General features: G+C 36.5%; 1 protein-coding gene and 1 pseudogene across 1 annotated transcript in view; both read right to left on the reverse strand.

The window, feature by feature from the left end:
• The window catches only part of Lmnb1 (lamin B1), a 53,359-nt gene that overhangs the window by 3,449 nt on the left and 25,923 nt on the right, over nt 1–23,987 (reverse strand). The window contains exons 4-10 of the mRNA XM_026413827.2: nt 21,717–21,887; nt 20,050–20,175; nt 12,911–13,131; nt 11,878–12,103; nt 10,219–10,323; nt 6,786–6,905; nt 111–218 (exon numbers count right to left, since the gene is read on the reverse strand). Coding sequence (XP_026269612.2) covers nt 111–218; nt 6,786–6,905; nt 10,219–10,323; nt 11,878–12,103; nt 12,911–13,131; nt 20,050–20,175; nt 21,717–21,887 — 1,077 coding nt within the window. The remainder of the gene's footprint in view (nt 1–110; nt 219–6,785; nt 6,906–10,218; nt 10,324–11,877; nt 12,104–12,910; nt 13,132–20,049; nt 20,176–21,716; nt 21,888–23,987) is intronic.
• LOC113200412 (large ribosomal subunit protein uL24 pseudogene) lies at nt 4,585–5,034 on the reverse strand (annotated as a pseudogene).

Here is a 23,987-nt window from a genome sequence, read left to right on the forward strand (position 1 = left end):
TATAACCCCCACTTGGTAGATCACTGCTCTGGTTTATCAATGGGGGCAACCCACAACAGACTTTCATGTAATTCTATTAATGAAAATTAAATGTAAAATTACAGTAATACCTGCTGGTGGAAAATTTCTTCCTCAACAACGACTCCAGTTGGTTCTTCCTCCTCCTCTTCCTCTTCAGGTATGGTTGTTTTAAAGACTGTACTTCTTTGTGCAACCTCCTAAAAACAAGACAGTTTAATCACAAAGATGCAGGGGAAGAGGAACCCCCCCCCCGCCCTTTTTTTTTTGCTTAAAAACAGCATTCCCATATCAAGGTTTATTTAAAAAAAAAAAAAAAGCCACTCTACTAGGAGGTTAGCTACTGAACTAGAATTTTTACACAATTAATAGCAGTTCTTAGACCTTAAATTTTCCCTTCAGGGGACCTACTGATATCCAATTTAAAATACCTGCTGAGAAGTTTCCAATGCTTTTTATCCCATTCTGTTACTAAGAATTCTGTGCAAATTATTTGGCACACTAAATTCTTTAAAGAACTCAACAAAAATTCAGCTTCAAGATCTTAGCTCCTAGCAAAGAGATGGTGCTAAATAAACGCTGAATAAAATGAAGCTAGGTGCCAACTGTTGTGATCTCAGGGACCATGGTAACAAAACAACCACCCGAGTAGTGAGATGAAAAGGACAAGCTCCTTTTTCATCCCTTCAGCAAGTGGCTCTTCTTGAAGGAAACTGAATCAGATGGATAAGCACTAATTACTAATAACATACTAGTGAGGTTCCAATTTATTCTGTACAGAAATAGATCTATCTTTGCTACAGGTATAAAAGAAAGCAACTATTCCCAACTATTTCTGTTCAAACAAAGATCATTTTCCTGTAAAGAATGCTGACTTGGACACATGCAGCAGTGTTTCTGTTTAAGCACAGGACAACCTGATGGTCTGGCAGCTATTAAATGAGTGTGTCCTGGAGAGTGCTGCAGAGCATTTAATTTTATTCTGTACCCTCAAGAAGATAACACCATAGCAGAAGACAGTAAATTTACTTCCACAAAAACTAATCTGAAATTCAACATAGACCATCTAGTTTGAAATCAAAGAGGAAGAAACTGAACAACTAGTGTTATGAGGTTTCAAATTGAAATGTCTAAGGATATATTTTATAAATAAAGTAAGAAAGTAGGATAGGATTTTGATTTGTTGTTGCAGGACTAAAGAAGATCGGTCACTTCCAGTCTCTCAGCCAGAAACTTTTCTGTGCAATCTATCTTAACCTAATTAATAATAATAATAAAGCACATGATTCCTTAGATCCATTATGATTCTTTGAAAGAAGGAGAGATAGAAGCATATAAAACAGAAAAAAGAAAAAAAAAACAGAAAAAAAGGTTCTCAAAAAGTTTTCTGAGTACCCAGCTTTTCTCAACTCATCTGTCGGTGAGAAAAGAAAGGGGAAGAAAACCCAGGTTCAGACCTGCACACTCAGCTCCCACGGCATGTAGATCCCACACGGCTCAAAAGGCTCATGATGCATCTCAAGACTATTAACCCCAACAAGAATCTTAGGAAACAGCAACCTGCTCAACATCATTAATTATGAATTACTTCAACATTACTATTTTTAATGTAAGCCTTCTGTTAAGTACTTTTCATTTGATAACATTTAAAAACCAATTAATCCAGTGCAGAGCATCAATATGGAATATGAGTGAACTAAACAATCTCTAAAAATCTAGATAGAAAAATAATCAAACAAATAACAATTTAGAACCAAAATGTTGTTGGGAGGTTTAGATACAGGAAATTGTTGTTAGATGGTAATGGTTACACCCCAAAAAGACGCCCTCACAAGGTGCCCAACCCTTATCAAGTAACCTGGACAGGCACATAAGCAGTCTTACATGTCAGATTTTACTCCCCTTATAAAATGTACTGCTGGCCTGCACCTGCTCAGCACAGCACACTAATATGTCCAGAGATGCACTGATGTCAGCAGGCAGCAGCTAGCTGTGCTCACCTCCTCACATCTGTGAATTCATTAGAAGCCTGAAAATCAGCCACAGTGAAAGTGTAGGTGAAGAGTTAATTGTCTTGTTATCTATTACTTTTCCATGTACATAAATAATCATTTGCATACACAAAAATCTCAGTCATACCTCTATTGTGGAAGGCACAGGGATTTGTTTTTTTTTTTTTTTAATTTCCCTTATAGAAAATCATTTGATTTTACTGTGGTGACATTCACTGTTTTTAATTACCTAGCACCCCTCCCTCTGTGTCCAGATAAGAGCCCCCAATTTTATCTGGATGCCCGTCTCCTGTCAAGGAGCACATGTGTCACAAGGAGCCAAGTATTTACTAGTCATAGAAGAGGGCTCAAGCACCAACTCCTCCTCCTGTTTAAAAGGGGCATGTAACCCAGATTGGGTCAGTAAGAGGAAAGCCCAGGATGGGAACCTCACAGGAGGTGCTCATTCCCACAGAAAGAATGAGACAGGTATGATAGTACACGCCTGTAATCCCAGAGACTTGAGAGGCTGAGGCAGGAGGACTGCCAAGTTCAAGGCAAGTTTGAGCAATAGCAAGATCCTTTCTCAAAATATAAGAAGGGCTGAGGTATAGCTCAGTTGTACAGTACCCTGGGTTTTCTGCATCCTCAAGGTAGGCAATCCAAGGACAAACAACACAAATCCTTGGGGACACTATGTGAGCCACTAGATCAAGTCCACTATCTCCATTTTTTATTAGGTAAGGCCAAAAATTTCCCATTATTTTAAAGTCAGTTTAACCGGGTTTTCTGATACTACTAATGCCCCAAAACAAGGAAAAAAAATAAACAAACCAATCACCTATAATCTCATAAAAATGTGTGTTGCTAATATGGTCCTGTACCTACTAATAAATGTGGTCCTACAGAATTAAATGAATAAATACCAAATGTGTTATCTAATGATCACAGAAATAAAAACTGTATTCAGAGTACTTTCTCTCCTCATTTGTGACAGAAATCACTTAATACAGAGCCTAACAAGCAGAAAGTAGTAGACATTTGTTGAAAGAATGAACAAACAAAGCAAATAATACTCAGTGTTTACATTAGGAAGGGAAGCCTAAGTTTGGTTAGCTGTATAGAAATATCATCAATAATACTGTGTAAGACATAGTCCATCATGATAACTGCTACTGCATTACAAGTATCCTCCCATATGTCTGTTTCTAACTTGGAACAAAAGGAAAAAAAATGGTAGAGATGATGATGAGATTCCATGGTTCACAAAAGCCTATTCAATCTCCAGGTATGTCTATAAACAGTGCTTTTGGATCTGAGCAAATCATTGCTCTTAACTATGTTTTGAGAGACACATAGTTCAGATGTTCAGGAGGAGCTACCAGCACTAGGGTGGCAGCACCTACCACAGCTGGGCAGAATTCCACAGTGTAAGGCAGGAAATGAGCAAGGGCTTCAAGGGAGACTAGAAGACCTAGCACCCTGAAGTCAGTGAATTACTAAAGGCATTGGTACACTATCTGGTACCCTGAGAACCTATGAGGTATTTATTTGGGGGTAAATTCCTAGACCTATACCCTAAAATCTCACAACTTTACTGTAAAGTCCTACAATGAAAAAACTCAGATGCCATTTCATTTTCAGTCTGAGATCAAGGGCACACCTCATCCAGGAGACATGAATTCCTTATGCAGAGCAGTTTACAGTGAAGGTAGGATGGGAAGATGGCCAGGAACAGAACTTCTCATGTAAACACCTCACCTTAATGAATACCATTATTTACCTTTTTTCTGTGAATGTTAGTGACAACTGGATGCCTGATACAGGCCAGACACAGTGTCAAGATAGATCAGAACAGGGCCCCACCTTCAATGTGCTTCCTCTAGCAATCAAGGACAATCTGATAAGCACTGTGGGGAGAGGTCTGCAATCGGTGTTCTGGGGGTAGAGAAGCTCCTAAGGTCCACTGATTTGATCTTGTGAACACTCCGAACACTCCCTCCTTCTTCACAGATATTTCTCTCCACTCTCCCAATACCACACTCCTGTTCTCCTGCTTCACTAGCTGTACCTTTCTACCTTCTCTGCTGTAACTTATTCCTAGAAGTTAATATTCTCTGGGTCTTAATTGTGGATCTTTATTTCCTCTCTGACAAACTTTGTGGTTAGCCAGAATGATAACTTTAGATAGCATCTGTGTGATGAGGACCCCTAAATACCTCTAGCCTTGGCTTCCAGTTAATATTCCCACAGCTCTCTAGACAGCTTCAGTCACATATCCCACCAGCATCTCAAATTGATGTGGCCAGAAGACAGCTCTCTTTTTAATATTTGTTCAAATTAGTTATACATGACAATAGAATCCATCTTGATACACTATATAAATGAAGTATGACTTCTCGTCCTTCTGGTCGTGCATGATGCAGAATTATACTGCAGAAGTCACCTCTTGTTCCTTCCTCAATAAATGGTACTAGAAATGTGGCAATCCAAGCAAACTAACTAGGAAGTCAATTGAATTCCTGCCCTTTCATGTCCCTCATCTATATTTTTTTTCAATTTAGCAGTTTTTAATCTAAGTTGCATATAAGATTATTGTATTCCTGCATCTTTCAATTATTTATTCCTTATGTCTGCCCTTTTCCTTTCCTACTTGGTAAGGTGAGTGCTTTCCATTCCAAGATCTAGTCTTTGTCCAGCATTAGCCTGGTGATGACCACCTTGTGTGGGTGGGGTTTGCCCACATGGGCAGTTGAACCATTTCCCACCGCTACAGTCATTCTACGTGGATGGCTTATTTCTTCCTATAAACCTAGAACATTGTGCCAATCTGCTGACCTGTATAGTGTCCTCAGACCACTTGAACTTTATCCTCCTTTTGGGTGGGGTATGAGCTAAAATTCCATCTTAGCTCTTTAGAAAGAAGGGAAGATAATCTTCCAGCACAGAAGATAATCTTCCTGCAAATGTGGGAGGGTACACAGAAATGTTTTCTACAATTCTTACTTTGGTCAAAAGTCACAAAGGATTAAACATCATTTCAGCTACTGCTATACCAGTGATAGCAGCAAAAGGGAGTGTCCCTCACATTTAATATCATCAGTGGATCCTATCAACTCTACTTCCAAATACCATCCAACTGGTTTACTTCTCTTGTACCTAGAAAACCATCTCAGTCTAGGGTATTTTCCTTGGTCGTTTTCACCTCTGCCTATTTTATTCCCCTAACAACTTGCGCAGCAGCAAATTTTCCTTCTTCTCCTTATTTATCTTACCATGTCATTCTAAAAGCCCTCCAAAAGCCTCTACTTGCACTGAGAGTGAGATCTACATCTCTCATCAGAACCTACATAATCTGCCCCTGCTGGCTGAGTACCGCCTTCCTCATTACTCTCTGGCAGCAACAATGGCGACCTCAAACTCTTTCTTGTTGTCCCCACTACTTGGGAATATGTTTTCTGTTCACACAATGGCTGGCTCTTTCTCATCTTTCAGGTTTAGACTCAGATGTCACATCAAGTCTGACTTCTCTGACCATGCTACATAAAGCAGATCTATGATGACTCTTTAAGACAGTTTTTTTTAAAAAAAAATGCATTTTTAAAGAAATACTCAATCACTTTATCTTAATTGCCAGTTTCCCCTACTCTGTCTAGAATGGAAGCTCCACAATGAAAGAAAATATAACTGGCTTCTAGAACAGGGTAGCTAGCAGATGCTCAGGATCTTCCAACGAGTAACCCGGGGCATACAAATATGCCAGCCTAATATTCCCCTATAAATCCCTTCTCAGTATCACTCAGTCCGAAGAGTGTTCCTGGTCCAATTGTAAGGCAGGAACCAGCAAAGCCTTCGAGCCTGAAGGTGGAATGAAAAGTCAGAACCTGTAAGAGTGTCAGAAAAAGGCACTGGGATTGGACTTCCTGGCAAACCAGCTTAGAGCTCTCAAGGCAAACAGAGAGAGAAGAAGCAGCAGCACTTCAACGAGGAGGAAACTGAGACGCACAAACCACCTGAATCCAGGTACAAGCCCATGAACATGTTTATAGGAAGAGCAACAAAGAAGGGACTCTCGAATTTCAAACAATGACCCAATGACATTTCGTACAGGACCCACATAATGGAGCTGGGTAGAGACAGGGATGAAGCCTTTCTTTACCAGCTCCAACAGCTGCTTTATTATAAAGAAGCATTTCTAAGAGTAACATCAGTAGGGTGTGTGTGGGTGTATGTGTGTGTGTGTGTATGTGTGTTTACAAGGCAGTGTGGGGAGATAAGGTTCTTTCATAAGAATTCTAGGACTGACAAACTGAAAGCATAGTACAGGTACACCCCTCAGTCTTCAAACTGTTTCATGAGCACTCTGAGAGCCACTAAAAAAGTTAATCAAGTACTTACTAGTTGAATGTACCTTGCCAGATAGTGTTCCAAGCACTTTTGAAGGTTGCCTGGTTCATACTAACATCTCATTTATACTGTCACATTAATTATCTATATTAAAGTGAGAAAACTCGGAAGTGAGGTAACTTGCTCAATGTCACAAAGCCAATGTGCAGTAGAGACCAACAGAAATGGGACACAATTGGAGCATGTACTAATAATAATTGGTACTCTATGATATACTCATTTTATTTCTAAAATCTGTAATTTTGATTTACTTAGCAGCCCTGGTATCATTTAAGCAACAGTAACTTCACTTTGCAATCTGACTTCTGAGAAGAAATCATACGATAAACTTTCTGGTGAAATCCAACATTATAGCAGTATAGGCCATACCTCTCCCTGAGAATTTTTCAATATAACCTTCACATCTTCACCAGTGCCCCAAGAATTCTGGTTCTTCCAGATGAGGTCAGTGGGAGGACTGGCTGTGACACCGGCATTTGCAGCCCAAATCTGGAAGACAAAAGATATCAAAATACATGAAAAACCCAGCTCTCTCACATGTCAATGACAGCAACAAACTCCTACTTCTAAAAGTCTGAGAACTCTGCCCCAGCTTCCAAGTTGCTATGTTAACTACTTGTGTATCCAGAACTTGCAGAGTTTCTAAAGGCCTCAGCCTCTCCATGATAAATGATTTTGTTGATTCACTGGTCTGTGAAGTAAAGCTGCCAAACATTCCCATCCTACTCTACACACCACAAAATCCATAAAATGGGGCATAAATGGTACCTATAATAGGTGAGACTATTATGAAGAGGAAGCGATTACCCATATACAGATCCTAGCTCACTAATTAACAACAGCCTTAGCATTCTACTATTCCACAGGTTTATGAGCCATCCTTACATTGAGAGCCTTCTGACCCCCTCCTATAGTGTCCTCCAGTTGTCAACAGTAGGAATTAAGAAGACCTTCTGTAGCAGACAGCTCATCTACAGTACTCATATAAAAACTGATATATCTCAAACAGAGAAGTATAATAATAACCCAGACAATCTGAAGATTGAATTCCAAAAAGAATGCAGAAAATTGATAAATCACCCTAGTGTTCAAGGGAAAATATAACTGTTATCGAAATAGACAAAGAAAGAAAATAATTATATTTCCCTTCTCATCAGCATAAAATCCCACCCCACCCCCCTTTTTAAGTATTTGTTGGCAGGAAAGTAGAGAAAGAGTGAAGAAAACTTGGCAGTCAGAAAACCTAGACTTGAATACTAGACAAATCACTACATCTCAATCAGCCCCAAAGTCCTCAGCCACAGGGATATGACCAGCTCTGATCTTTTATAAAGATCACATGAAAATAAGTAAAAAAATTTTAAATATATAAATTGTCATAACATAAAAAGACTTTATAATTACAAGAGGAAAGCTGGAGATGGCAAAGGCAGGTATATTTAATTATGGGGAGAAAAATCTATGAATTACTAATTAGGAAAAAGCCTTTACCTTTTAGATGCTCACTTGAAGTTTCCAGAGCATCTATTAGCATTAAAAGGAACATTTACTGGGATGAAAACACTGGATTGGATCCATCTCTCAGATTATACAGATGTGTTTTCCTAACTTCTTCCAATACTTTTCACTAATGTATACAGAATTACATAGCTGCTTTCGTGTTAATAATGACGATAGTAATCATAAGACCTCAGTGATCTGGTTGGTAATAATCTAAGACTAGTATGTCCTAGAACAATATGGTAGCCATACATGGGTTTCTGAGTATATGAAAGGTGGCTAGACAAATTGAAATGTGCCATAAGAATAAAATATACATCAAAAACTTTTTAGTTAGAAAAAAGAATGTAACATACCTTACCAGTAATTTTTATGTGTACTGATTACACATTAAAATAATAGTATTTTAGAAATACTGGGTTAAAAATAATAGTTCTAATTAATTTACTTTTAAAAACATGGCTACAAGAAAATTTGAAATTATACATAGGTTTCTCCTGCTTCTATTCTAGAATTTTAAACTGATCTTTGCTTTTGACTTGCACAATTTTATAGAAATATCACCTATTACTATTGTGTCCCCAAAAGCTTCTTATCTCATTTTTTGGGAGCTACTGAAGGGAAAAAAAAGTACATTACTTGATATGATAAATGAGTCCTCCATGAGACCCATAGGATCTACCTAGTTAGTCCATCAGATAGTATGCCCAGTGTGTGTGTGTATGTGGGGGGGGGGATTTGAATAATAGCTTCATATTATTTTAGAGAAGAGAACGTTCAAATCTGAATTCTTTAAATTAAACTGTCAGATTATTTTCACCACATTATGTAGCTTTCCTAGGACTGAGCAATTTTCTCAATATAATAAAGACAAGAAAAGATCATATAGTTAGAATATTTGTTCAGATTTTTACCCATAATTACAAAATTAGCACCTGATATTTTCAAAGTGGCATCTTTTGGGCAGTTTTAACCTGTATTTTAAAGCTTTGACCTACAACACTAAGGTCTGCAAAAATCAAAATTATAAATGTTATTTAAAACAAATGTTTAAAACTTTTTTTTTAAAGAGAGAGAGAGAGAGAGAGAGAGAGAGAGAGAGAGAGAGAGAGAATATGAATCTTTTAATATTTATTTTTTAATTTTCGGCGGACACAACATCTTTGTTTGTATGTGGTGCTGACGATCGAACCCGGGCCGCACGCATGCCAGGCGAGCGCTACTGCTTGAGCCACATCCCCAGCCCTGTTTAAAACTTTTTAAAAGAGAATTCCATTAAAAAAAAAAAAAAAAAAAAAAGACCCTGAGCTCAGTGGTAGAGTGCTTGTCTAGCATGTGTGAGGCATTGGGTTCAATTCAACACCACATATAAATAAATAAAATAACAAAATACAAAATATTTTTTAAAGGGACACCTTTACACTATTTAGGGATGAAAATAGTGCCTCTTTGGCTGCTGTATCAAAGTTAGTATATTTTATTGTTTGTTAAATCTACTTACTAAGTCAAAGGATTCTTCTGTGTTTACCCAAAAGATGTACACTTCTCTAAAAAGTGAGCTAATAGTATTTTAGCAATAAAGATGTAGTATATTAGAACACACCAAGAGAGTCAGAATATCAACTAGCACATCACTCTAAATCTAGAAACACTAATACTATGCAAAAACAAAATGACAAAGTGATTCTGTACAAGAGTATCTAACACAGAAGTACTTTTCAAAATACGTCCATACCCGGACCCCAGGAATAGCTAAGGTTTAGGTGGAGCCTGGACACCAAAATACTACTCAGATGACACTGAAGCTTGTCCAAGGTGATTTAGGTGATTGCTGTTTTAGGCAATTACTGTTTTAACTTCCCAACCATCTGGGCCAAACAATATCTCCTAAATTACACAAGGCTGTAAGTATCCATGGAGAAACAGCTATTTTATACCTACTGGAAGAGACAAGAGAAAAGAATTCAAAGGTCAATTCTTTCATCACTTTCAGTAGACAGAATTTTAAATATCTTTAATTAACACTTGTAAAGCCCTAAGAATGTCAAAGCTGCTTAAAATATTTTTTTAGTTTAGATGGACGCAATATTTTATTTATTCATTTTTATGTGGTGCTGAGGATTGGACCCAGTACCTCATACATGTGAGGCAAGTGCTCTACCACTGAACTACAACCCAACTCCCTGTCAAAGCTGTTTTAAAGCCCACTTCTAAAACACTTCTGTTTAGGCCACAAATTTTTTGAACTACTTTTTCTATTAAGACAATGAAGTTAAACTAAATGATGACTAAATTCACTTACTGTAACAGTCTGGCCTGCCTTCAGCACATATCTTGAGGTATATTTATAACTGACCGAAGTGTCTCCAATTTTCCTGATCATCTCCCAGCCTCCCATTGGTTGATCCTATTCGCAGTACAAAACATAACAAGGTTATTTCAAATGTACAGAAAGTTACATAATAATCAAATACATGAATCGACAGGTTTTTAAACTAAGGCAGCCCTGTGGCTGTCTTCCTCTGATTCATATTTTCCTATTGCAAAAAGAAATTGAGTTTTGTCATTCAACAAAATAGTAACTTCAAAGATGCTACAGTAGTTAACTATGAAGGTTTTAAAGAGGACAAACCTGGAAGAAGAGTGTGAACCCAACCAATTAAATGGTCATATTCCCTGCTAGACCAGGTGGATCTTTTAAATTCACAGTACAATTTAGCCATAATAATAGCAATTATAAATATCTAATTTTTGATGACTTTACATTTTTAAAATAAGAACACAGCTTAGAAACAGAAGGAAGAAAATCTATTTTATTTTGTCTGTGCCGCTTCCACTCAGTCGGCTCTTTTACCTTCAAACACAAGGGGCTCAAAAATCAGGCTGTGACTCAATGAACCAGACCTAAGTGACAGCTATAACTCCAGCTCCCAGCTACACATTGCTGCCTGACAAACTAGAAAAGGAGCAGAAGCAAAATGTGTATTCATCTCAAACTCATCAGTAAGAATAAACCAGGCTGATGGTCACTTCCAAAACAGCTCCATACCTGGCTGCTATGGCCTGTGAAGAACAATAGAGTGACTTCTTTAAAGCAACAGAAGCTACTCTGCTTTTAAAGTTGTAATCAGGAAGCCTTAGTGCCTTAGTACTGGAACTGCAAGTGCTCTTCGACTTATGTACTCATTTACCTACATGCAGGAAATCTTAAATATCTCGAGTGAGAAAAAGTGATTTTTACAAAGACTTTTAAATGACCCTGAACACATGCTTCAGGAAGTGGCATCCATCCCACTGCATCCCCAGACCTTAACTGACTCTGACATAAGCTCACACCTTCACAGCCCAAGCCAGGGACTACTGATTTCCTGAAAGCCTCAGCTCTAAACTTCAGAAATCCTACTAGCTATAAACATTTATGTTCACTTTTAAACAAAACTTCAAAATAGGGATTCATACTATTTTTTTATATAAATTAAGTCATTAACATCCATTCATTCATTTATTTAGAGAGAAAAATACTCATTTAATATATCTGAGCCTGGGCTCCTACTTCCTTCTTTCAAAAAGTTTCATTAATATTGTGAAAGAATATCCACTATTTCCACCCCAATTCCTCCTGCGTTTTCACAAATCTGGCTAGGGTAGAGAAATAATTCATCCTTGAGAAGACCATTGTGACAAAATGACCAACTGTGAAAAAAAAAGTCCTGGTTCTGTAAAGAAGGGTTAATGAAGAAAAGCTTGAAACAACAAAAGGCACCATCTATATTCCTCAGCCTCCCATTTTAATTTTTATTTCATGAACTTAAAAAAAAAAAAAAAAGGAGGGGAAACCGCATTCCATGAAGACTTACTGAATCCAAATATAAGATGAAGAGCTGTTACAATTGCACAAGAGCCCAGCTATCTGCAAAGCCTTGCTAGAAAAAGGAAAAAAGAAATGGGTCTATTCTTTTACCTGTTCAGAAGTATTCTTCAATCGAATAAATTTCCCATCAACATCTATCTCTTCGATGCACACGTTCCCGGTGGCTGAAGCGGAATGAGAGATGCTGACACTACTGCTGGCCTCGGATTCTTCCACATCAACTCTCTTCCGCTTTCCTCTAGTTGTGCGCACACTGCGACTTGAGGATGCGCGGGACACTGTCACACGGGAAGAAGGGCTTGGCGAGAGCTTCAATCTAAAAGGAAAAAATAATATTCCCTTCATGAGATACAAGCTCCTTGGTTTCTTTAGTAAAAACTTTAAAAGGACAATTAATATCCTGTACATTCATTTCTAAAGTAAAATATTACTGACAATCTGTTAGACAAAGCTTATATAAACATCTTAACTAAGATAACATTTATTTATGCTAGGATGCCTAGTTTTGTTTAAAAAGTAATAATTTCAATGTTTTTGCTCAGAAAAAAAAGTAATGTAATCCTAATGCAAGAATTGTGGAAAACATGGGCCTGGAAAAGTCATCCCATCTAACCCCCACCAATGTTATATAAAATGTACGTCTTTTTCTTTTCATACCTGTATTCTTTTGTAGTTATAAAAATGTCTAGAACATTGAATTGACTGGTATTTTTAACCTATATTGGCCACTTTCTTTTAAATTCTGAGAATAGGTACCAGAAGGATTTACACACAAAACTGGATCTAAAATACAAGTACAAGCTTTCTTTTAGCATACATGACATTTACAACATATTAAATTACCAAAACATTTAAAATCACAAAGGATATAGTCTATCCTGACACTGTCCAACATTTAAAGTAACAATAATAATAATAAACCAAGACTGCTTGATCAGCATGTTCTATTGCCAAAGCAAAAATATGATTTATTACTACCTTTTATATCTAGGTGTTAAAAAAGAAAGAAAAAAAGTTATGTTGCCTTAATTTTTTTTTTAAATCCTCATTTTACTTTTCCTTAAATAAAAAGAATGGGAACAGAAAACAGACTGTAAGGCAGGGTGAACTTTGAATTCCTTACCGCTCTTCTTCACCTTCTAGGAGTTTCCTGTAAGCACTGATTTCCATGTCCAGGGCTAGCTTAACATCAAGAAGTTGCTCATAATCATTCAGCTGTTGCTGCATCTGATCCCTTATTTCCGCCATCTCTCTCTCTTTGTCAGTCAGCATGCGACGAGAGTTGTCTCTTTCTTTAGCAAGCAAGTCCTCCAACTCTTGAATCCTTTCCAAACATGCTCTAGACTTCAGATTCAAAGGAACACATTTACTTTCTAGGAACATTCCAACATTAGCACAAGGCAGCTATTTTAAACATTTCCTGGACTTGGAAAACAAACGGCCCCATGTAATCTCTAATTCATTAGAATTTAAGATATTTTAATTTTTAGAAATTAAAAACCAGTTTCTAAAATGTAAAACAAATCTCAAGAGAGTTTGGCTAACTAACAAAACAGAAACAGTCCCCAAATGAAAGTTTGTAAATATATATACAATTTCTCTGTATTTTATCAAACAAAAATATAACCTATAATTTTGGTAAAATCTCAAGTTTGACTTAGAGAAGGCCCTTTTTCAAAAGTATAAATTCTTTAAAGAACTAAAAAGAAAAATTCACTCACAAAAGAAAGCTCAAGATGGGTGAAAGTATGTTTTGGATAATTGCTGAGAAATATTTAGAAACCAAAGACATAGAAGGCACTATACATTTTCTCCTTAGAATTGCTATGGTATCTCATACTGCATTACTGGTGAGACGGCAAATTGGTGCAACCACTTTGGAAAGCAGTATAGAGATTCCTCAGAAAACTTGGAATGAAACCACCATTTGACCCAGCTATCCCACTCCTTGGTTTATACCCAAAGGACTTAAAAATCAGCCTACTACAGTGACATAACCACATCAAAGTGTACAGCAGCTGAATTCACAATAGCTCAACTGTGGAACCAACATCAATAGATGAATGGATACAGAAACTGTGATACATGTATGTATACACACACACACACACACACACACCGCCCCCACAAACACACCCACACATACAATGGAATATTACTCAGCATTAAAAGAGAATAAAATTGTGGCATTTTCAGGTAAATGGATGGAAATAGAAAATATTTTGCTAAATGAAGTAAGCCAATCCCCAAAAACTAAAGGCCAAATGTTTTCTCTGTTTAATGGATGCTGATCTATGATGGGGGTGGGGGTGGGGGTGAGAAAAATGGAAGATCTTGGGATTGGGCAAAGGGGAGGGTGGGGAGGGGAGGGGTTATGAGGGTAGGAAAGATGGTGGAATGAGATGGATATCATTACCCTAGGTACACATATGATTGCATGAATGGTGCACTTCATTTTGTATGATGAATTGAAAATTCATTCTGTTGTCATGTACAACTACGTAGAATAAATAAAAAATAAATAAATATAACAAAAAAATTTCTATGATATCTCATGCTTAATTAGCACACAGAGAACATGATAGTGGGTAATCTGTAAAATATTATTGTAAATATAGAAAATTTATATTTGGTATAAAAACGAAAAAAAAAATCACATATCCTATACCAGGAAGTTCATCTTATAAACCTGTAACTCAACTGGGTAATTATTCTCCTGCACTTCTCCATTACAGAATTCATCTCAGTGGCTTCAAAAACTGACAAGGGTAATCAACTCAAAAGACTGATGAGATGCTCAGATCTCAGAATCACAAGTGGCTACATCAGCAGGAAAGAAAGGGCACCTACTGTGCAAAAATTAAATCTGGAAAGCTAGAGACAAAGGGACCCACACACTGTAATAAATACTGCACTCCTGGTGGTAAATTCATTCCTTACAAGGGTATAGATGAAAAATTTGAACAGTTTTACACAGTGGAACTCAACAAATAAGCAAATAGATGGCAGAAACCAGGTTTCTCACTCTGAGAGAAAAGTTACAAATAAGCAAAAGAAAAATTGAAAACTGAACCCTGTGGTTTTGATTTAAGACATACATCTTAGCTTAATAAAAATAAATGTTTCACTTAATAAAAATACATATATTACACAGAAAAATAATTACAGATATATGTGAATACATGGGTTAGCATACATAGATGCATTCTTTAGTTCTGTCTATGAGAGGACACAGAAACAGTGACACCCCAGTACACACTCAGCCCAGATCTTTTTTTTTTTTTTTTTTTTTTTTAAAGAAAGAGTGAGAGAGAGTGAGAAAGAGGGAGAGAGAGAGAGAACTTTAATATTTATTTTTCAGTATTTGGCAGACACAACATCTTTGTTGGTATGTGGTGCTGAGGATCGAACCTGGGCCGCACGCATGCCAGGCGAGCGCGCTACCGCTTGAGCCACATCCCCAGCCCTCAGCCCAGATCTTAATGTCAAATACCTTTCCCAATAAAAAGAACCACGGCTCTTTGGAGAAACAAATAACTAACTCAACAGCTGAAGCAGAGAAAATACACAGTGATCCTTAGAACATTTTATAGTGCCAAACAGTAAGAAGTATTCAAAGAGGATAGTACCCAATAGTTAACCTGACAGTATTTCCCTCTGTGGAACAATCTAAACCAATGAAATAATGTACATGTTAAATTAAAACCCAAAATATAAAACCAAGGGAGACTAGGGAGGCATTAAGTACCCTGGAACACAAGAGGATAATAATAGAAAAACTGGTGAAATTCAAATAGTCTGGAGTCTAGTCAGTATTGACACACTACTCTCGGTTTCTTAGCTTTAACATTTCATGGTAACATAAGATGCTAACAATGGCAGAAACCAGATGAGGGATATACAAGAACTATCTGTACTATGAATCTAACTTTTCTGTAGATCTAAAATTAGGCCAAAATAACAAAACTATTTGAAAAAATAATTATCAATAAATTAATAAAATTCCTAGTAGCATCTGATATTCTATATTAGAAACAGGAATTCCTTTAAGATTGATACTATACATATAAAGTACCAATTAAAAATAAATTGATACTGAGTTCATAAAATCACCTTTTTCTTTTTGGTTTCAAATGTTTACAATTTTAATAAATTAAAAAGTTGACATTTTCCCATAAAAGGAAAAAAAATAAAAATAAATAGATAAAGCCAGGCATGGCAGCACATACCTATAATCCCAGCAACTTAGGAGGCTGAGGAAGGAGGATAGCAAATTCAAGACCAGCCTCAGCAACTTAAGGAGGTCCTAAGCAACTGAGCAAGACCCTGTCTCAAAAAATAAATGGTGCTGGGGATCTGGCTCAGTAGTACAGCACCCCTGAGTTTAATTCCTGGTACTAAACAAAAAATACACATGTACGTACGTTCGTCCATACATACATAAATACATAAATGGAAAACCAGTAGCATAGAGGAAAGGGAATGGAGGAGGGAGAAGGGCAGGGAAAGGAGGCACCAGGAACTGAAATGGAGAAATTAAACTTCATGCGTGTATGGTTATGTTGAAATGAATCCAACTACGATGTATAACTATAATGCACCAATAAAAGCATAAAAAAGATTGATACTATACATTATAAAGACTCCTTATGCCTTAGAGAACTTGCATTTAACTGCATATGCAAAAACCATGCTACATAATGAGAAATCCATTCCTCCTCCCATGGTCTTATATTCAATCACTTTACTTTACTTCACTCTTTTTGGGAGAGAGAGGACAGAATGGGCCACGAGGTAAAATCCAAGGATAGCTGGCTAGAAACAAACTATTCAAGATTCAGAGGTAAGGTGAGCCCAGATTCGCAAACCCCCAAACGTCACTATACTTGACTACCTTTGACCTTAAGAGGTAAAAATCAGGAATAGGGGAACAGCTTAGTGGCATAGCACTTGCCTAGCATGTGTGAGGTACTAGGTTTGGTTCTCAGCACTGCATAAAAATAAACAAAATAAAGACATGCTGTCCATACACAATTACAAAAAAAAAAAAAAAAGATTTTTTAAAATTATGAAAAAAAGAGGTAAAAATCAAAATCTAGGTGTAACAAAGTTTAAAGTTACTCTGAATTTTTTTGTATTTTAAATAGAAATATTTAAGTTCTAACCTGAATACTATACTTATTGTGTAATATACATATACACTTTGTGTAAAGGAAATATAAGGAAGAGTATGAGCAATTAGACCCTGATGCTTTCCCATTCAGCCGTATAAACTACCTGTGAGACCTTGGCAAGCTCTCACTATATCACTAGACCTCACTAAATCAATTTCCACATTCATAAAATGAAGGGATCAAACTAGAATCTCTAAGATCTTCTTATCAATAAAATTTTATGACTGACTTCTAGTGATCTTAGATTTTGAAAAAATAATGTGTAACATAATTATTCTGGTTTATATTGGTCTAGCTGCAATAAAAGTCTGCAGAACATGGGTATCAGAAAAACAAATAACAGAGGTCTTTGAAATGACACAGTAGACTCTTCTGCAAGGCAAGCATACTTTGAATAACCAATTAATTTCACTGAAATCTAAAATCTAGAATACTACAAATAACGTATAAAATTCCTAATTCTAAAACATAACTGCTACCATCTACATATCTTCTAAAACCAATATTTTAAGGGCTATCTCACTTTTTAAGTAAAATTCAAGAAGTACTTTACTAACATGAGTCATATAACTAACCAAAAGGAAACTCTATGGCCCAACAGACAGCATGATGAAACGGTAATGACTCAACAACAAAAACAATTAAGATAAACAATGAGAAAATATTAAGAGATCACTTTTTCTTTTGGATGATTTTTTTCCTAAATATAAACTTTCCAAATAATGAAACATTCATCAAAATATGTTCTTTATCATAAAATCTACAACCCATAATGAAAGAGAAAAAAAAGACTCAAGAAACTTTTTATTTGAGGTGGGTGCCATGGAACATGCCATGGAACATTGCTGTAATTTCAGCAACTCTGAAGGCTGCTGCAGGAGAATCGTAAACTCGAAGCCAGGCGCAGCAACTTAGGGAGACCCTGTCTCAAAATAAAAAGGGCTGGGCTGGGGGTGTGGCTTCTCTATTTGCTATTGAGTTATCTCCTAGAAACTGCCAGGCAGTTGTCCTGACATTATTTAACAAAAAAAAACTTGTAAGGATGAGAACACAATTAGCAGGCAAACAGGGAAAAGACCCTGAGCCTGGGTCTGAAACTGGCTACCAAGTTTCAGACATGGCTACTGCTATTTAACCACAGACAAGTCTTAGTCTCTTCATCTATAAAATGAATATCCACCTCAAGAAGAAACTGATTATATTTTGCCAAATAGCATCAAGTGGATTAAGCAGTAGCCAAACCAACCAACAAGCAAGGAAGCAAAAAAATAAGGAAAAGTAAAACAGAGAAAAAGGCAATACCTAGAACTTAATTAATTATATGGAAAAAAAGCAGTATCAACTCAGCCTAAGAATGTTTATATCACCCTGCCTAGCACGTTAAAACCTTAAACTCCAAGGCAGTGGTATTAAGAATAAAGCCTATGGGGTGATTATATCATGAGAAGAGAGCCCTCCTGATTAGGAGGGGTGGCCCTCACAAAATGTGCCCAAAGGGGCTCATTTGAGGATATAGAGAGAAGGCAGCACCGTTAGGAATCAGCAAACAGCCCCCAAACAGATATCTACTCTGCAGTGCCTTAAACTTCCTAGACTTCTAAACTGTAAAACAAACAAAAAAAAAACCCACGAATTTCTGCTATTTATAAGCCAGCTATGAAGCCCATGATATTTTGTTGTAGCAATATGAAAGAATAAGTCCGATTATGGAAAACAAATTGTTAAGTTCTTTAAAGAAAATCTAAGCAAGGTATAAAGGGAAAACTGGGACTCTAAGAAAAAAACCTATATTAGCCTACAGCCTTTAGCTATGTCACTGAAGTTACCCAGGTCTGTCTGTGGTTGAACCAAAATGAACTGTAAGGTCCTTCTAGCTCCACTGTTAAATGAAAACCCTTAAATACTATCAGGGGAATACAGTTCTAAATTAATTCAAAATTTTATATTATGTAATAAAGTATCTCTGACAATATAAACTAATGTTAACTAACTTTTTACATCACCTAATTTATGTAACTCATCTTCTGTTTTCTGAATTCCCACAATAAATGTGCTCAGTTTTATAAAAATAAAATGACAAAAAAAGAAAAGTTCAATCAAGTTTATTCCTATGTAAAAAATTCAAAATAAGCTAGGCATTGTGGTGCATGCCGGTAATCCCAGCAGCTCCGGAGGCTAAGACAGGAGGATAATGAGTTCAAAGCCAGCCTTAGCAAAAAGCGAGGTGCTAAGCAACTCAGTGAGACCCTGTCTCTAAATAAAAAATACAAAACAGGGCTAGGGATGTGGCTCAGTGATCACGTGTCCCTGAGTTCAATCCCCAGTACCAAAAAAAGAAAAATCAGAACAAGATGTCCTCCCTTAAGAAAAATGGAAGTAGAAGTTACTTCCCAAGTGATTAAAGTGAGCAACTAATCACCAAATCATGCTAAATATTCACACAGCTGTCTATGTCCTCTGGATCCATATTGACTTTACCCTATCCTGAAGTGACTTGAAGCCATGTCCATACCTTCTAAAACTGTACCTGAAGCACAGCACATCACCATGGACTGGAAGGCAGCCAGTCAACAAAGCAGCAATGGAATCATCTGTTATTAGTGTGTACCAATGAATGAATGAATGAAGCCACCAAATTTTTAACCAATACAGATATTAATGCTACTTCCCATGATCCTAATTAAGTATTTTAAGCACAAGTAGAGTGTCTAGAAACACAAAGCATTCACTATCCACTTTTGCATGGTTTGCTTCATTGTGGTTTCTAATCATGACCAAAAAAAGAGGGAAATGTGCCAAGAATAGCACCCTGTAAAGACGAAGCTGTTGAACACAGCAGAAAACCCAAGTCCTAGGTCCTAGGTCCAGTGAAGAAACTAGCAATTTCCTTAGCTTCATGTAATATGTTAACTAGGAATAGTAGTATCTGCCTTAGCGGATGCTTATACAAAGCAAAACAAAAAAACCTAGAAAATTATGAAAACCTGAATGCAAAATAGCACCATCATGTGTGACAAACAGAGAGAAGGCAGGCAAAGCAGGTAGACCACTGTTGTAGAGGTGATCTTTCACAGAGGAAGATACTTACCTCTTTCTGTAGATTAGAAAGTTGAGATGAAAGGCTTTCAATTCTCATTCGACTTTCCATCAGTTCTTCCCTGGCACTGTTGACAGTAGAAGTATTCATCTCTGAGGACAGTCTGGCATTCTCAAGCTAAAAGACACAGCAAGTTACAGTCAGTCTAAAGAAGTAAATTAAAACTAACAAATGAGGAAGCATAATTCACCTAAAGACATTTTAAACCTAAGTCCTGCTGGTAACTGGCTGATGAAACACAGGAAAAGCATCATGAAGTTTGCTGACGTGGTTTGAATTACCTTAAGTCTGTCTGACTTTTGAATTCACTTCCTAAAATATGAGCTTTATTTAACATTAATGTATCTGGTCGCCCCCCAAAGTTTAGTACTTCAATATTTCATCCACTAAACCTTTAATGACAAGGATAACACTGTTAATAAAGAAAGTGTGTAGTAGCAAGGGTGATGATGTTTGTAAGAAAATATCACATATCCCTAAACCACCAAATCCAATACAGAATAGATTATTTCACACCAGATAGAAATACTTCCTTCAGAAGCAAAGACATTCCCTCAGGTAAATACCCCATTCCTCCAAATGCCCATAACATTCTACCATGTATGCATGTGTGTGTCTCAGGAACATGTTTCTACATCTCCTCACTGGCTCCCTTTAAGACACAGTGTGTGATTGATCGATCCTTACTTTAGCTCCTTTTCTGTCTAGCGCAGTGCCCAGCATTCAGCAACTGTTGGACAATTTTATAAGTTCTCTTTCATGAGCCAAATGCTACTTCATAAAATGACGAAAACCCAATATGAACAGTTGGGAGGTCATGCAATGGAAATTACTTTCAAAGACTCTATCTCTCTAATTTTCTAAGTTTGCCCCTAATAATTATTTTTAATTAAATCTTTTTTCCTTTTTTCTTTTTTTTTGGTGCTGGGAGGTTGAACCAGGGCCTTGTGTATTTGAGGCACACTCTATCAACTGAGCTATATTCCCAGTAATACATGAGGTAAAATCACTTACCAGCAAAGCCTGATTTTTATTTTTTTTATTTTTGGCTAATAGAAGTACAATATTTCTATAATACCTTTTATATAAATAATAATGACAGAGGAAGAAATATCAGAGACTATTTGGCCTTGTACAAAAAAAAGCCAAAGTATAGTGGTCACAGTCTATGTATAATAATAGTATGGAAATCAGAAGCAGAAGACGTCCAACATTCATTTACTACTAAATGGATGTTAGGGCAGCATGATCAGTACTTTGTTATTGGAAGAAAATTCTTTCAGGGCTGGGGTTGTGGTTCAGAAGTAGAGGGCTTGCTCGCCTAGCATGTGTGAGACACTGGGTTCAATCCTCAGCCACCACGTAAAAATAAAATAAAGATTGAAAAAAAATTATTTCAGACACTTGCATTCAACTACTACAACATGAAATGAGTGATAAATGGGACAAAAATAAAATTAAAACAATCCTACCGTTTTCTAAAAATTTCTAGTAATAATAGGTTATAGAAAGCCACAGTTTAAAAAAAGACCCATTTTTTATTGATGGAGACTAAGTGAATCATTTAAGAAACAGAACAAAGCAAACAACAGTCACTTTAGGGTGACTGTCAAGTACTGACTTTGGATTTTAAAACAAACCCTCTGAAGAATGCTCACTTTGGCATGGTAGGTCTGCTCAAGCTCTTCCTTGTATAGCCTCACTTGGGCATCATGTTGCTCTCTCATCTCATGAAGGGCTTGAGCCAGCTTGTATTCATACTCGATCTGACGTCCAGAATCCACCTCTACCAAGCGTGTTTCGTGCTTTCTTCTTGTCTCATTAATTTCCTGAGGGTAGAAAAAAAATGACAAAAATCAAATAAATCATTTACCATGGCTGCAATGGTACAATCTGAAGGATATTAGAGCCATGTGATGTTTTACACACCAACTTTCCTCAAGTCTGTCCTGGAACAAGCATGTAGATGTACTTTGTTGCCTTGGTTTTCAGGTGAGAGATTTTTGAGATGGAATTAATAACAGAAATGGTAGTACATCAAGCTGTAGGAACTGTCTATGTCTTCACAGGAACAAAGCATTCTCTAAAAGCATGAAATGACCTCCTGAATGATTTTTAAAGTTTTTTCAAGTGCCATGTAATCATGGATGACTAGACAGTATACTATATTAAACACTGAACAGTAATTGTTTTTCTAAATTGAAAGAAAAATACTTCAGACACTTGAGCCTATTACTGCAACATGAAATGAGCGATATAGGACAAAAAAGGAGAACCTTTTACCCCTAATAAAATTGAAACAATCCTTTTTTCTAAAAATTTCTAGTAATAATAGGTTATAGAAAACCATATTTTAAAAAATATACATTTTCTATATTGATGGAGACTAAGCGAATCATTTTTCGAAAACAGAATTGGGCTGGGGATGTGGCTCAAGTGGTAGCACGCTCGCCTGGCATGCATGCGGCCCAGGTTTGATCCTCAGCACCACATACAAACAAAGATGTTGTGTCTGCTGAAAACTAAAAAATATATTTTTTTTTTAAAGAGAAAGATAATTTTTTCAATATTTATTTTTAGTTTTCGGCGGACACGACATCTTTGTTTTTGTATGTGGTGCTGAGGATCGAACCCAGGCCGCACGCATGCCAGGCAAGTGCGTTACCGCTTAAACCACATGCCCAGCCCTAAAAAATAAATATTAAAAAAAAAAAAAGAAAAAAGAAAAAGAAAAACAGAATGAAGGGGCTGGGATTGTAGCTCAGTGGTAGAGCGTTCGCCTAGCACAGGTGAGACCCAGGTTCGATTCTCAGCACCACACACCACATAAAAATAAAGGAATTGTGTTGTGTCCATCAACAAAAAAGATTCATTCATTCTCTCTCTCTCTCTCAAAAAAAAAAAAAAAATACACATTTAAAAAAAAAGAAAAACAGAATGAAGCAAACAACAGTCACTTCAGGGTGAAACTATTTTGAAAAAGATACATATGGAGAGTTAAAACTATCAGTCCAGACAACTACAAGTTAAAATTTTATCTGCAATAAAATTATTATAGTAATAGGCAGAGCAAAGAATTTACATGACTTCTTTTCCTAATCAAGTGATATAGAGAATAGGGTCTTATTAATAATAGTACTTGACTAACTCAACTACATATAAACTCACTATTAAAGAACAGGTAGAATAATCATGATCCTTCACTGTTTTAAGTTACCAAATAAAACTGGAACGAACAATCTGTCTAAGAACACAAGGGCAAGAATGAAATTTCCATTCCAGTTTCTCACTATGAAAGTAAGATTTGTTTAGTGGCAATAATTACAAAAGCCACAAGAGGGAGGTAAAACCCACTGAAGTTGCTTGATGCTTATATTTTCCAGTACATCCTTTCTTTTAGCCATTATCTTTTCTTTTAGCCACCGAAGAGGAAAATTCACTTGACAGAAACAAGCAAAAAAAAAAAAAAAAAATCAGAAAATCAGAGTTCATATTCCAGTTCTGCTATCAACCTCCCAGGGTTCACATCTGTTTAGCAAATGATACTTATATAAACATGCAAATGAAGGCTACAACAAACAGTGAACACCTACTAATGGTATGCCCTTTGTCTACCTCACTTACTCTTCCATTTTCTCCCTCCTTTTTCCCCTCTTACCTATCCATAAACAAGGAAATCAGGTATATCTACTGAAGTGACTTCAATGTGCAAAAAAAAGAATAGAAATATTTTAAATTATTATCAAAAAGGTAAGCCCCAAATATTCAAAAATGCTACCCTCTCTAAAAATATAAGATTATGTTTTACTGATGCCATTTTTCAAATTTTATGCAGAATCAGTGACCTTACAAAGAATTAAATAATCTACTCCTGGCAATCCAGACATTATAACAAAAAACAAGCAATACATCAAGGACAATTTTAAAAG

This window comes from Urocitellus parryii, chromosome 1 (genome assembly GCF_045843805.1).
Source record: "Urocitellus parryii isolate mUroPar1 chromosome 1, mUroPar1.hap1, whole genome shotgun sequence".
In the NCBI taxonomy this organism is placed as follows: domain Eukaryota; kingdom Metazoa; phylum Chordata; class Mammalia; order Rodentia; family Sciuridae; genus Urocitellus; species Urocitellus parryii.